The 16,964-nt window shown below is 34.0% G+C and overlaps 1 protein-coding gene across 2 annotated transcripts in view; it reads left to right on the forward strand.

Annotated features, from left to right (window-relative positions):
• The window catches only part of LOC127871639 (uncharacterized), a 34,599-nt gene extending 17,912 nt beyond the window's left edge, over positions 1 to 16,687 (forward strand). Inside the window, exons 3-9 of one of the 2 annotated variants that reach the window (XR_008045486.1) lie at positions 8,660 to 8,771; positions 9,204 to 9,892; positions 11,114 to 11,474; positions 12,468 to 12,531; positions 12,630 to 12,695; positions 13,349 to 13,573; positions 13,984 to 15,091. Coding sequence is in view for 1 of the 2 variants with exons in the window: in XM_052414754.1 (XP_052270714.1) it covers positions 9,344 to 9,892; positions 12,468 to 12,531; positions 12,630 to 12,695; positions 13,349 to 13,573; positions 13,984 to 14,061; positions 16,047 to 16,144 (1,080 nt within the window). In the remaining variant the exon portion in view is untranslated. Of the gene's footprint in view, positions 1 to 8,659; positions 8,772 to 9,203; positions 9,893 to 11,113; positions 11,475 to 12,467; positions 12,532 to 12,629; positions 12,696 to 13,348; positions 13,574 to 13,983; positions 15,092 to 16,046 lie in introns of those variants that run through there. The other variant, XM_052414754.1, reaches the window with a different exon arrangement.
• The last annotated feature ends 277 nt before the right edge of the window (positions 16,688 to 16,964 follow it).

A 16,964-nucleotide genomic window follows, 5' to 3' on the forward strand; every position in this document is an offset into this window, starting at 1 on the left:
CTTTTGAATAAAAACACCATCCTTTAGAAAAAATTGTGACTTAAGAACCTCATAGTACGCCATAGATCTTTTCATCTCCGTATCACAAACACATATTTTCGGACAATCAACCTTTTCAAAGAGGTTAAATATTGCGTTCGCGAGGTGAGAGTTTAACACGAAATTTCAAGATCTGGGAAACAGCTACTTCCGCGATATAACGTAATTCGTCAATTGCAACATTAAATATCTGTTAACATTTTTGTCAACGAGAAATGTAAATCATATTTTAATTTATGATTGGTTGGTTCAAAATTGAAATATGTTAGAAGATCTCCTGTGAATACTTTTTCCTCAGACAGACAGACAGACAGACAGACAGACAGACAGACAGACAGACAGACAGACAGACAGACAGACAGACAGACAGACAGACAGACAGACCAGACAGACAGACAGACAGACAGACAGAACTAGACAGACAGACAGACAGACAGACAGACAGACAGACAGACAGACAGAACAGACCGACAGACAGGACGAAGAAGACAGACAGACAGGACAGACAGACAGACAGACAGACAGACGGACAGCCCGACAGACAGACAGACAACAGCAGACAGACAGAGACAGACAGACAGACAGACAGACAGACAGACAGACAGACAGACAGACAGACAGACAGACAGACAGACAGACAGACAGACAGACAGACAGACAGACAGACAGACAGACAGACAGACAGACAGACAGACAGACAGACAGACAGACAGACAGACAGACAGACAGACAGACAGACAGACAGACAGACAGACAGACAGACAGACAGACAGACAGACAGACAGACAGACAGACAGACAGACAGACAGACAGACATCTACAAAACAACATCATATGATCTCATTTTAACATTTACATTTACCTACTTTTGTCAAACATCAAAACCGCTTGCAACAAAACTATGATACTTGAATGGCCTTAAAATGTTATCTCGGTACACCAACTGACACTATTGTGTCATTCACTTACTTTTTTACAAAATTTAAAAGGTCCAATTCTTGATTAACCCAAATTAACTATTCGATGATCAACATCGATATTACTTAATTAAACGAAATTATACGGGATTAAACACTATGCACTTTAAATGAATCTGACTTCCTTTTGAATTTGACATGGACCTTTTTTGAACTTTTACATTTTCACATAGGCTAATGATTCAATACTGATAATTTTCACTTCAATGGCATCAGTTGTTATAGACCGTATCATCTTATTTTTACACATATATAAGCATTAAATGTCAACGACAAGGTTAAAGATTTTGTCTTATGAACACAAACAACAAAAACAGTCAATATGGAGCATCCAACTAAGCAATAACAAATAATTCGCTTTGCGCTGTTAGTAAAATGTTATTGTTTCAACAATGTCTACATATGAATTAATTCATACTGATCTCTTTCCTTAAAATATAAGTATTAGTTATGCAAGAAATTAATTATCCAAATATTTATTAGACAACGATTACAACCGGATTGCAATGGAATATTTATGAGGGCAGGATAAAGCCTTTTTTATATAAAAAATACCCTATTAGTAACTTGACCCATCCCGATGTTATGGTTAATATGGATCAATATGGCGTATGTAAAATATCCGTTTATTTGTACAACATTCATGTCTCTTATGATCTGTTTGATTAATTTTATAATTTTTTTAAATTATTAACACTTACATGTACTTAATTCAATAGAAATTCATCATCTTTCCTCAGGTTCTTACAATTTAATTTTCTAGTTTGTCTTACCGTGGGATAACACAACCTAATAGTTCAATTATTGACAAATCATCGTTTGTCCGGGAATGCAAGAAAACGGAGGGATCCAAATTTGTGGGTGCCGTTTGTGCGGATACCTACATGCACTCAAACCGATTAGTTTGTATGATGTTAGCATTTTATGCAGCGTAAATAAAAAACGCAAAAAACACACCAAAAACGTATTGGTTGTTTTGAATTCTATCACTACACGCGGCTTGTTTTCTATAGACTAAGAAGGAAATCAAGTGTAAAATGCACTTGTAGCATGTATATAAATGTAATGAAACAACAAATTGTATATTTGGAAATAAGTGGCATAACCACGCCTACAAAGAATGTTATAAATTTGTCAGGAAACGTAAAAAACGTGACGTCATTTAGTTTCTGTTCTTAATGAAAGTGACGTCATTTGCAAAATATTTATGAATGAAAACAACGTCATATGTTTGTACCATTTAATGACGTCACTCAATATTGAACTTTGTACTAAGAAAGGCGGAGCATTGAAAAATAAAGTTCACTTCCAAAAGCTTGAACCAAATCAATCTGAATCGTGTTAGAATCGAAATAATACTTTTCTATGATGGTTTGTTATCGAATAACCAACAGTAAGGAGTATAGATGCTTGTTATCAACCATGATAGACGGGTTGGAGTGTCTTATTGCAATTTGAAATTTTAATAACAATCTGCTTTGCAATAAACCCGTTTTGCAATAAAAATCATCACTCTTGTACAAATTAATTCAAATGGATTGGAAGAGTTAAAAGGGAGTTTCAAGTGTTGTATTTAAATAAAATTGTTATAAAAATATACAAAACTGTGAGTTTAGACTTAAAATGCATGGAAGGTTATGCATTTCGAGATTTAATACGATAAAACAACACAGAATGTGTATCGAAAGTGATTTCAAACAATTTAGTACTAAGGTTAAGATAACGCAAAATGCAATAATTTACGAAAAAACGTGTGGAAATGTCTTATTGCAATGTGAATTTTGTGTAACAACCCGTTTCGCAATAAAATCATCACATATATACTAATTGTTTAATATTGATTTGAAACGGTGTTAAGGAAGTTTTAAATGTTGTCGCTAATGTAAATATGATAAAACAAGGCTGAATGTTTATATGAATTGATGTTCACCAATTTTTGAAGTAAGTGAAGAATACCCAGACGTGCATTGAATTATCCTTGAAATTTCAAAACATCCGGTCCTTAGCGCCAACTCGAAAGTAGCCTTGGCTCATTTAGTAAGGCAACGCCAAAAAAGGTGTCGCTCGTGATTAACGGCCGTGATATTGTGTTCTGTACATCAGAAAACTCCTTAATTAACGCACAACACGTACACTGTTTGTGAAATCGAAATTATTCTACTCAAATTGGTTCATGCTACACATAGACATAATTTTGGTACTGCAACATGTCATTGTTAACTTGTTTGTTGTAGATTTAACTGAATACAACAATATGTTACTTCTGGTATCATTTGACGATTATTAAATAATTTTATATAACATTCCTCGTAGGTATTCATATGTTTGTTCAAGATTGCGAGAGTAAAATATTGACACTTAAATTGCATTTACCCGCTTCGAGAAATTTCCAAGGTTATTGACATTTTGAGAACCGTATAGATTGTTTGAAGGTTGATTATAACATTGAAAATAACGTAGTTTAACAAATGGTCACATGTTTTTTGGCTGTATTAAATTAAGTAGATTCATTTAGATTTATTTAGGAATAAAAATGAATGAAAAGGAATAAAACGTGATTCACGAAATGCAGTTTAGGTAAATCCTTGTTTATTGTAAAGAATTGAACTGGATGTATCTCAACGCATATATAATTTGTATACTTTTTTCTGATATATATCATGCATGTACGATGTGATTCTTAATTTAGTTTTACGGATCATTTTAATTTCCTGCAACGATATCTATTCATACGACACTCGAACACTTACTCCGATCCTAATAAAAAGACGAATGCTTCGGTTATTGTAGGAAAATATGTACGAAATATCTTCGTCACAATCGGCTCGGGGCGTAAATTTGTCTTTGCTGCAATTTATGAAATTCTTCAATGTTAAATTTTTCGTGTCTTGTTTGTGTTATTGTTACATATTTATCCCCACGCTTTTTGAAAAGCGTGGGGATATTTTGGTTATCTCCGGCGTTTGTCCGTCTGTCTGTCTGTCTGTCTGTCTGTCTGTCTGTCTGTCTGTCTGTCTGTCTGTCTGTCTGTCTGTCCGTCCGTCCTGGACACTATCTCCTCCTACACTATAAGCACTAAAACCTTGAAACTTACACACATGGTAGCTATGAGCATATGTGCGACCCTGCACTATTCGGAATTTTTGATCTGACCCCTGGGTCAAAAGTTATGGGGGTTGGGTTGGGACCGGGTCAGAGATTTTTACTCATTTTTTTAGGTTATTTTACTATAATTTCTTCATTTCTACACCGATTGTCATCAAATTGATACTGAACCTCTCTGATGACAATACGGTCAATCTCAACTATGCATGGCCCCATTACCAACCCTGGGGCGCCCCGCCCACATAGGTCACGCCCACCCAAAATTGCCTTTTGCTATAATTTCTTCATTTCTACACCGATTCACTTCAAATTAATACTGAACCTCTCTTATCACAATACGGTTAATCTCAACTATGCATGGCCCCATAACCAACCCTGGGGCGCCCCGCCCACATAGGCCACGCCCACCCAAAATTGCCTTTTACTATAATTTCTTCATTTCTACACAGATTCACTTCAAATTGATACTGAACCTCTTTTATGACAATACAGTCATTCTCAACTATGCATGGCCCCATTACCAACCCTGGGGCACCCCGCCCACATAGGCCACGCCCACCCAAAATTGCCTTTTACTATAATTTCTTCATTTCTACACCGATTTACTTCAAATTGATACTGAACCTCTTTTATGACAATACGGTCAATCTAACCTATGCATGGCCCAATCACCAACCCTGGGGCGTCCCTGGGTCAAACATGCGGCGGGGAATACGCGTCGGCCTCTGCCGCGCCATTTCTAGTTTTATTAATATATTACAATTTATTACATATCAGAATCGTGCATACACACTTTAAAATCAATATTTGTCCAAATCGTCTTGAAATTTGCTTAGAATAAAATTTAGTCATATCTCAGCCGAGTTGAAAATGGCTCCGATCCTCTTGATTACATGGTCGCCAGGGTCGGGGAAGTTTTCCTCGTATGAATATTGTGCAAGCTTGTGAAAACACTTTTATTCACATGTTTTGTCCAATCTTCATGAAACATTTTACGTCAGAACCATAATTGTCTTAAGTGTTTGAAATAATAAAATTTAAAGTATGTCAACGACTACACTGTAAACTAAAATGTAGCTACAAGTCAAATTAATAAAAGAAAATGTATGTTTCAGATAAACATTACAATCCGCCCAATTAAAATGCCGTTATTTTGACCATTTTCGAATATTTACGATACTGCATAAGCATAAAGAAAGCTATAAATGTACTATGATTGTAACTCTCACACATTATGGAAATCTGAATACCAACTGGTTTCGGTAAGTTTATTTTGAAAGTTCCTGTTTATATTTTTCGCAACAAAAATCTCGATTACAAATTTTCAGAATATTATGTTTACAATAATGACATTTTGTTAAAATGTTAATTTGAAACTTTTTTACATGGCCAAACTGTCGATATGCTTTGGAAATTGGGAAACCTATTTACATTTTATCTTTTTGAGTTTCTTTTGTGTTTCTCATATTTATCTTATTAAATAGCTAAAAATTGTCTTTGAAAGTGACCTACGTTTAGACATAGACTATTTCAAAAGGTCCAAATTAACAGTTAGCCCAAAATTACGCGTTTGTTTTCGAAAAATCATGTACGTTTCATACAGAGCTGTCATAAATGCATGTATAATTTATTTAAATACTATCAACATAACCACTTCACATGACTTCATTACACTCTTGAGATATACCTATTTTAGACTCGGGCTAATGCAGGTCTTTTTTCCGGATTATCCGGTCGCTGAACATATACAGTAATGGATGAATCCAATCAACATTTAGCAAACTCACATAACCTGATGCCATTTTAACCTTTAAATTTAACAAATATTGGACTAAAACGAATGAATCAATAATGACAAGGTATCCATCGAGGGCATCATGTTCTTGCATCTTTCAAATAATCGTGTATAGTAAATTAGCAAGGAAGAAAACTGATGTATGTTTCAATCAACCAATTAATCAATATATCAATTAATCAATCAATCCACTAATCAATCAATCCATTCATCGATTCAGCCATCAAACCATCAATCAATATCAATCTATCAATTATAACATATACATACTATAAACTGCAAATCAACTTAACTTGATAAATTAAACTCTTATCAGATAAGCGGTCGATAATTATGATACTTAACTGTTTTCAGTAGCACAGAGAGGTAAATAAGTTATTAAATAGTTTTCAGGTTTGGTTCGTTATTTACACCACATAAAACGTAGCCATGTGCGGGTGCATTCGAGCGAATCAATCACGTCAAAAATGACTTAAACCAATCCAAAAACAGAAATTAAATCTACCAACAGCAAGTTGCAATATTATCTGAATCTCACTCTTTAACTTGCACCTTTTAAAGGGATCTTTTCACGTGTTGGTAAATTGACAAAATTGAAAAAAGTTGTTTCCGATTCGCAAATTTTCGTTTAAGTTATGATATTTATGAGGAAACAGTAATACTGAACATTTACCATGGTCTAATATAGCCATTATATGCATCTTTTGACGATTTAAAAACCTGAAAATTATAAAGCGTTGCAACGCGAAACGATTGAATAATTTGCAGAGTTCTGTTGTTGTCGTTTAATTTTGTGAAACTACGAAGATTGCTTATATAAAGTATAAAATACGTCTTTCATACATACTTGGCAGGATGGCCGAGCGGGCTAATTGGTTTTTACTCCAGGACTCCGGGGGTCACTGGTGCGAGCCCTGCTGCATTCAACTTTTTCTTTCCTTTTTTGTATTGTATTCTTGATTTTTTACTGGAGCTTTTTAGATCCAATGTTTACATTTATCAAAATAAAGCATTTAATGACAAACTTCAAAACATGCTAAAATCTGTGAAAAGGCCCCTTTAAATAAAGAAACGTGACTTTCTTGAAAATGCTTCGCGAATAAACACGTTCAAAAGCAACCGACGTGTGCACATGACAGCACCGCACAATTAAGGTTAAAGATCACCAGTAATATTAAAATCCTCGGCATATCGGGCTACATAATTACGTACTGTTACCTCATTCGCAGGCAATTATCACAATGTATGAGTATTGATGTGGCTTTATTCTACACATTCTTAGTCAATATCTCCTTATATATATATGCGTTCTACCGTAAATACCCCCACATTCACTGCATAATATATGTTTTTGTTGTAAACATTATCGACAGTGACACTATTGTTGTAAGTATTGTACTTTGTTATATTGACCTTATTGTATATGTTATAATCTTGGTTGTAAATCAAAGTTCTGTTTTTTTCTGTTTAAAAACTGAGCATAATCATATAATATCGTTTTGTTTATAACACGTTTTGTGAATAAAATAAAGAATGAATGTACCTGTGCTTAAGCCAGTGTTCGCGATTCCCCTTAACTCGACCGAATACATGAGACTCGGTGCTTTCTTAAAATTTGAGTTTGTTGAGTCCCAGTTTTCTTATCAATTCAAAGACAAATTAAGTTATTCAAACACTTATTTTACTAAATAAATACACAATTTATGATCTATTTAATGTAAAAAGTAATTCTGAAAATTCAAAAAACACTTTGCTCTAATTTATTTTGTTAAAAAACTTAAACAAATGGATAGCCTAAATGCAAAAAAACTAGCTCAACCTTAAGATATACTAGCAACATGTGTAATCATTGGCATGCGTTCTGCTTGTTATTATTTATTCATATGAAGTCTTGTCTGGGTTCCATTAACGTCAAGTCATTATTCTAACGCTCTAGTGGAAAATGAAAACATGATAAGATAAATGTATAGCCTGATGGAATGCATGATGCTGCAGTGCAATCTTTTTTGCAAGCGTTGTTTCTTTTAAGATTGTATTTACATATTCCAGTTATTAGTTATTTCGTTATTGTTTGTAATAAAATAACATGCAAGTGGAAGTTTATAAAAAAAACTATTGGTTGTTAACATCGTTAAAAGGAGACAGACAGACAGACAGACAGACAGACAGACAGACAGACAGACAGACAGACAGACAGACAGACAGACAGACAGACAGACAGACAGACAGACAGACAGACAGACAGACAGACAGACAGACAGACAGACAGACAGACAGACAGACAGACAGACAGACAGACAGACAGACAGACAGACAGACAGACAGACAGACAGACAGTAAGACAGACAGACAGACAGACAGACAGACAGACAGACAGACAGACAGACAGACAGACAGACAGACAGACAGACAGACAGACAGACAGACAGACAGACAGACAGACAGACAGACAGACGGACAGACAGACAGACAGACAGGCAGACAGACGGACAGACGGAGGGCAGACGGGCGGGCGAGCTTGCGAGCGGACGGACGGATGGACCGACCGACCACCGGACCGCCCGACCGACCGACCGACAGGCAGGCAGGCAGACAGGCAAGCAGACATAATATGAACATATGAATGGATATACCGCTATACATATGAAAAATATATCGTTGAATATTCAAATTAATGTTCATAATAATACATTATGTACTTTTTTGTTATTACAATTACAATATAAGTACATGTACTTTGCAGTTGTTTGCGGACAGTCAAAGAGACGGAAGGAAAACCAACGGCTTTGAAAGACCGACAAATGGAAAATAAAAGCTGGATGGCCATGTCAAGTTTGATTCTAAAGATATATATTGTTAGTATGCATTGTTTTAGTTATTGAACATTTGAAGTTGTGTTTTATTTCATCGACTGACCTTTGACCTTAACAATGAAAAAGAGATTCTCATTACCTCGCATAACCGACTTTACGGATACCGAGTTTCAGCCGAATATATTCGGACACGTTTGATAGATCTGAAAATCTCTTTTTGCTGACGAACGTACTGGTAAACTGACGAACGTATGGGCAGGCATAACGGACGGATAGTTAACCTACAGTCCCCGACGGTGAAGTTGTAATTATCCATAATGGTTTTCCTTATAAAATATACACACCAAAACGAATCTATAATACGGTTTAAATACTTAACATATATTGTATTCAGACAAGAACAACCCTATTAATAAATTATTATAAATTAGTATAACTATGTTTTCTATTCAGTTTTCAATTTTTATTTTTTAGGGTAGTGAAAATAAATGACTATAACTCAAATTCGGGCCGACAACGGCACTCGCCTCGCCAAAATTATCATGGGGCTCGTCCTATTATTTCCATAAGTATAAGCATGATGGTATGCATCTGATGAGGATAAGATAGATAAAATGGATAAGGAACTTGACGATGAGGAGACCCGGAATTGGGTAAAGGTCTGTCTTGCTCTACGCTGTCTGACAAAGAGCCTTGTTTCATATATAAAAAAGAAAAGTGTAGATCAGTACTCTAATAACGTAACATTTTTGACAAAATGTGTTCGTGTACCTGAATATACTTGTTCGAGCTGTAATCTGAAAACATTGGAGCCGTATCACTCTCAGAGAACGCCTTGTAAATATTTACATGTAAAGTATAAATGTGCATGTAGTGCTTCAGGAAAACAACAATGTCCAGAAAAAACGTGTGGAAAGATATATGATCTTATTAAGGATGAGCATGTCGAAAACAACCCGAACTGGTTGAACTCAAAATCGGAACTGTGGTCTGACAAGCAATCCGGGCCTTGGGAAAGGATGAAGTGCTTTATTGATACACAAGGATACAACGACAAATCAGATATATTCCTGGCAGATATCTCGGCATTAGTACAAATTTGCACAAACAATGGTAATTTGGTGCGGGAAATTGGATCTACTAATCTAAGCTATCTACAGAAGGTATGAACTTGCATCTGCACCGTACATTCTATGCTAATATTTATTGATTGCATACGCAAGTGTAATGCAGTTGCTTTGTTAATACTAAGAATGTAAAACGAAGATACAGTTTGTGTTAAAAATATTGTATGGCCATTTATTTGCGAAGCGAAGAAAGCTTACATTAACGGTTTTTGTAGTAAACAAAAATCGCATGATATTTCCCTTATATCTGATGACTATTCAATCGTTTTTATCGTTTGGTTGAAAATAAACAAGATTATATAAATAAACACATTTTAAAACAGCATAGACGCAAATGAACATGAGTAAGTATGGTGCGCATTATGCAATTGAAGTTTCATAGTGTATATTATAGGAGACATAAGCATGGAAGTTTATCACATGTAATTATTTCGTCCATGAAGTTGCTTTGATAAGATTCATTGTATAACCGCAATTTTGAATAAAATATTTTATTCAACATGACCAAAATAACATAAAAACTATTTCGTTTGCACGTAATGATTATCATATATTTTATAACTCACAATTTGAAACAAAATTATGTTTACTAGAACTATTAGTAAATATAATTTTATTATTCGTTTTCAATTATGAATAGCATTTTATAGTATATTTTGCATGAGATGATATCACACCCACACACACTATAAACCTTATTGTTAAACACAACATACTTCCCATTTTGTGACGATACTAAGTAAAGTTTACTTTAAAGAATCCAACGGTGGGGATTTGCATTCCATATACATTAAAGCAATTCATGAACATTGTAACGTGTTCAGTGATGTTGCCGTCGTTTTTATGCTTCAATATCAATCAATTTAATTGAATAACTGCAGATTAAAAAAATTAGAAACGAAGTTGCACATTCAAGTAACATGCAGATAAAAACGATTTCCTTCAAAGAATACATCATGGATTTAAAGAATGCTCTACTGCTACAATTATTTGATCACTATCGCTCAGCTGATCAGCTACCGTACTTGGAAAGTGTAAGACAAACATTCGTTTTTTTTTCGAAATAACAATCGTTAGTAAATACTTAGTCTTAATCAAAAGAACTGGTGAACGGGATGCCTTTAATAGTAGCATAGTTCGACAATAATTGAAAAGCAATCCGATTTGAAAAAAAAATGAAATAAAGATAACTATGCAAGTGTAAACATACATATTTTAGAGCCTATCTTTATGGTTTAGACATTTTCTACTTTATAGTTAGAAACAAACGAGCAGCGAATAACTGTAGAAGACGAAATAGGAGCCAGAGAAGAAACGCTTGTTTCAGTCAAAGAACTTATAATCTCATTAGAGAAACAGCTTGAACAAATTCAGTCGCTTAATGATGCACACTCAAAATCGAATACTGAAAATATAAAAGAGGAAATAGCGCAGTTAACTATGATTGAAAAGCAGCATTTTCGACAAATAAATGAACGTTCAAATAGAAAGACATTTGGAATTATTGCAAAACGAATACTTGAAGACAAAAGAGATGTTAAGTAAACACAAAATGAAATTAGGGAGCATAGATTGCACTTTACGGATGCACACGAAGGAATTATGCAATATTTCACAGGTACGTTTAATTATTGCGTAAGATGGGCTTTTTAAGAGCGATTGGTCTTTGCAGTCTTTAAGTTAATTAGGCATAAAAATTGTGTATAATAGGTTTATATTTGTCTTCGTTGTGCTTCGTTTGCATTTGGATTCGCACATGTGGTTTTACATTGAATTATACATGCACATACCTTATAAATGCTAAGAATGTTCAAATTAATATTTGAATAAATGATCCCATGGAATTTCCCGAAAACTATAGCTAAGTCGCAACATGACTGTTTGAGTATATCATAAACTTAATGTTTTGAAGTACGCACGAAGTGATATTCGTTTAAAGCCATTACGCATGTTACGCGACTTGTATATTGAATTTGCTTTTTTTTAAATATGCAAGTATAGAATGGGTAAAAAAACGTACTTCGAAAGCAGGTTTACATACATATACAGTAAGCGTATTATAACTGATAACATGAATTTAGAAATTCGCATTGTGTGAGGAACTCATTGACAGGAACATATCACTAGATGGTAAGCTCGTCGTAGCTCTTTAGGCTCGGATATTGTTAAACAAAGTTTTCTTTATTCACTTGCGGACTGCGGACATGACCTTCAAGTTCACGCATTAGTCTGTGTTTATTTCATGATGAGTGTTGTTAGTATGTAGCGTCAGTTGTGGTTATTTGTTGTTACTTATGTCATACAATTATTTTTTGTTTAATTGTAAAGGATCTAATTGATATCGGTTTACATACATTTTAAAATGCAACTCTACAATTTACAATGCAACTCTACCACTCATTCTGGCTTAGCTGCGTGTAACCCTAGCGTTACATGGTACGTGCAGTCCATGAACCCAATCATAAATTATACTCTCCATTACATCATATTATGAACATAACCAGTTATAAACATATATAAACATAACCGGTACACAAACTATACATATTGAACATACATGCCTTAGTAAAAAATTACATAATAATGGGCATGATTTTTTTCTTTTTCAAAGAAAGTGACGAATGTGGAAAAGGATATGAAACCAATTCTTGAAAAAACTGCACGGAGCATGGAAGGTAATGTGTATCTATACGCAACCGTTTAACTGAAGTACAAATATGCATTTTTACAATTCGTTCACGGCTAACAAAACGTTTTTGTATTCCAATTTTAGTTGTTGAAAGATTGGAACAGAAATTCGACGAATTTGGAAGACAGTTGAAGCGTTTTGATGCTCCAGGTAACACCAGATACCCTAAAATATCGACATTTTCTTACATTGGTTTTAATTCCTTACCCTGTGACCATTCTAATACAGTGACCTTCACTCATTCGTGTGTGACGTGGGCTTTTGTGCTGTATCTTGTTGTAAGCCTATGAGTAATTTGCCATAAATAACGGACCTCATACTTTTGATACGATTTACATCCTGCTGGAGGAACCGGATGTGTTTAGTTTTCGTATTTAATTGTTCTTAAAATTCAAATGATATAGTTATGATAACTCTTTAATGTTTTATTGCCTTTACATGTTCTGTAGGTATGAAACTTATTGTCGAACTTAAAACGTCCACTGGCGCAGAAACAGCATCAGAGTTGTTAGTGGAATCTTCGAACGGCATCTTGCGCGATGGACCAATTACGGAATTGCAAAAAATGTCTGAAATCAGCTTTAGATAAAATTTGTTAAGGTCTGTTGTGCATGTAGTTAAGAAATATATCGGATAATTTTGCAACATCCCTCGTAGTAGGAATGATCTCACCGTCAGCAAGTAGTGATGAAGCAAATGGACTGTATACTAACTTTGAGCTATTTTAAAATACTCTAGCATACAAAAGAAGTGAAAAGACGAAAATAATAATTATGCTGGTAATGTTCGTTCTTTTGTTCCAGATGGTGTTCAAATAAAATATGTCAAAAGTGAGTGCATGGCGATATATTGTGAATATCCAAATATGAAGAGTTGGTTAGCATTTCTACGCAAATATTTGAATAGAGAATTCGACCAAATATTTTTACCGGTTCAAAATCACTTGAGGGCCTACATTGGATACGAAGATCTGGAGTTGAATGTGGCGATCTATGATGAAGACTTCGCAATATCTGTCCAGTCGATATGTAATTATGTTCTTTAATTATTCTCCTTGTTTAGTTGGGTTTGGCACCGCTTTCATAAGTAATTCGGTCATATAACGGCGGCCAGTAAAGCAACTTAATCTCTTACTCGGATAGCTTGTTTACCAGTTGTAACTAAACATTCTTAACGACAGTAACTAAAACCGGTATGGGGAGAATGGCATTATAACTATTTCACGATCAATTACTATAGAAAGTATGTGGTCGAGCCGGATATCGAGCCCTTTATTCTCGGATATGTGTTCTAGCGCTCCACCAATCGAGCTAGTCTGTCTTAAAATCACTTCTACTTGATATCTTACTTAAAAAAAGAAAGCTTACAATCCATTTCGATTTCTTTGTTGCATTTGTCATGTTTGTTAAGAAGTCAGTTGATATTGCATTTTTTCTAGTCTATCAGCTGGACACACAATTGACGGATGCTGTCCTCATTGCAGCGCCACTGCCATTAGATGAAACTCCATTAGACAGTAAGAAGAACGCATGCACTATAATATTGAAGTTTTTGTCTAATATATGCTGATTCTAGATTTATCTGGAAGTAACCTAATTGATTTATTTACGCACATTCGTAGACAACATATTTTGCACAGATTTAAGGCAAATTAATATAAAAACAAATTGTATAATTGTATTTGTTCAGCATTTCGTTTTTATTTTATCAGGTGCCAAAGTATAAAGGAAAATACATGTTTATTTTTTTCAAAACACTTTAAAGATACCCAAGTAACAGCTTTTTTATAAACAGATAACGATTCCGTATTTCTAAGAAGACAATTATATGAGAGACGAACAGATATAGCATTAATATGTGTGTTTTACTATGTGTGTTAAAGTCAAATGGTACTAAAAGTGTATTACATTATCTTTAGAAAAACAACCTTCTGAGTATTTTTACATTTAGATTCGTTTTCACAACATTCAAATATATGAAATTATATGAGAATATGTGGCGTGTAAATTAATATAACACAGCGAGTGATTTACGTGTATTATAGGTCAAAACCACTATTTGTTACTGTTTATGTAGGTTAAAAAACACTACATTTTAACTGTTTTAGTCCATTTTTCAGGTTTTAGTTCCTCAAATTTTTACTCAAATGAAATAATTTTCAAAATAGAAGTCTAACTATTGAATTAAAAACACACAAAGGGGTTTCCTGATTTAATTGAAACATGAACATTTTTTAATGACGACTTTTAGTGAGATTTCAGGAACAATTTACGAAATCAAACACAAAACTGCTGATTTCTGGAATAATTTGATAAATTAGATTTATAACACATGTGATCACAATAATTATAACAACTGTTTTCATCATTATCGTGATCACATGTGTCATTAATCTAACTATATCAAATTATTCCAGAAATAATTCTTCAATTAAAACAGGAGACCCTTTTGTGTGTTTTTAATACAATAGTTAGACTACTATTTTGAAAATTATTTCAGTTGAGTAAAAATTCGAGGAACTATATATGCGAACAATATTTGATTATTATAATGATCACATGTCTTATAAATCTTATTAAAACAAATTATTCCAGAAATCAACAGTTTTGTGTGTGATTTTATTCATTACCACCCAAAATAACTAATAGATGTTGATAAAAAGAGTCGTTGTTGGAATGAAACAAAGAGACCATATGTGTGTTTTCAAAACACTGATTAGACAAATATGTTTGAAATTGTTAAAATGGTAAAATATTTCGCAGAATTAAAATTTGAACAAATGGTCAAATTTTCCCTTAAAAAAATTACATGGAAAATAATTAGTTATACTGAATTATCAGAAAGGTTTCTGATATCTATTTAATACCCCAAAACTGAAACCCAGGGTAAATTCCCATGACTAAAAATGTCTTTTTATTTAATTGTTCCAGAAATCAGAGGGAAAACTTTAGATTTTGAGTGATTTTACCCAAAAAAATAGTTGATATGCACGGCTGTGACACTTAAAGCGAGTATATACGATTTTTTATATGTGTTTAATTGTAATATATTGATAAAATATGTTACAATAACACAAAATAGGCAAGAAAAATTATACATTAAAGCCGAATTTCCTAAAATGCAGCAAAGACAAATTAGCGCCCCGAGCCGATAGTGACGTACATATTTTCCTACAATAACCGAAGCATTCGTCTTTGTATTATAAACCGTTAAACTACGAGGGGTGTTCCAGAAGTTCGTGGATTTTCGCTATAACTTATTAGTTTGCTGGTAAAAGTCAACGAAATTTACATATTATACAAAACAATTATCACGGACTTTATATATAAGCTAAAAATGCATGAATTCCATAAAGCGCGTTTGAAACGCGTTGCCATAGAGACCTCAGTAACGATATGCGGCGCACGCGTGTATTTTATTATAAGTATGAGCGTTACGCGAATTTAAATTTGGTTTTAATGTCGTTGATAAACAGAATTTACGGCAAATTTCACGTTACAGCGCCTAAGTCCTCCTTACAGCCCGGATTTGGCCCCTCTGGACCTCCGAGTCTTCCCGGAAGTTCAATCACAGTTGCGCGGTATTCGCTTTGCAAGTAAACAGGAACTTACAGTTGCAGCAAAGCGAATCGTGTCGTCTTTTGACGCTGACTGGTATAGAGGCACTTTTGACAAGTGGTTTTCCCGACACATAAAGTGCATTCGCGTTGGAGGTGATTATGTGGAAAAGATTTGACAGTTGTTAACTTCATAACGTCATTGACGTTGAACAGAAACGTTACACGTGCGTCGGTTTAGCGCCTTGTGCACATGTTTAAATCTCTGTATATTTATTGTTTTATGTATTTCCATGATATTTGGAGAGTAGATTTGGAAAGGACGAAATATTCTTAACATGCTATCTGTTTGTCCATCTATGTTACCAAATGAAAGTTATAGCGAAAATCCACTTACTTCTGGAACACCCCTCGTAAGTTTAGATGCACATCGTACATGTATGGTATACATGCTGGCGAATTCGGCTGTACAGCAGTTTTTAATTTCAGAATTAAATATCTGGCTTATTTCGCATTTTCCGACACATGTTCTTCTTAACTTTTATTTTAATTTATATTGAAATATATATATAATAAGTTTTTTACACAGTTTATATAAATTCATAAATATTTGACAAAATCGTATATACCCGCTTTAAGAAATGGGTTTTCTGGAAGGATATAAAGTTCTCTTGTCAAATATACACACACATTCTTGGCCTCAAAACTTGCAATAAACACCTGCGCTCTCGGACCATGATAATCTGCTTAATGGATTTATTTATTATTAAAGTAAATGAATATTTGCCAAAAAAGCATAATTCCCCCCCCCAAAAAAAAATGACCTTTTCACCTTACAAAAAGTACAAAATTAACAAAATACT

The sequence above is a fragment of the Dreissena polymorpha genome, chromosome 3 (genome assembly GCF_020536995.1).
Source record: "Dreissena polymorpha isolate Duluth1 chromosome 3, UMN_Dpol_1.0, whole genome shotgun sequence".
In the NCBI taxonomy this organism is placed as follows: domain Eukaryota; kingdom Metazoa; phylum Mollusca; class Bivalvia; order Myida; family Dreissenidae; genus Dreissena; species Dreissena polymorpha.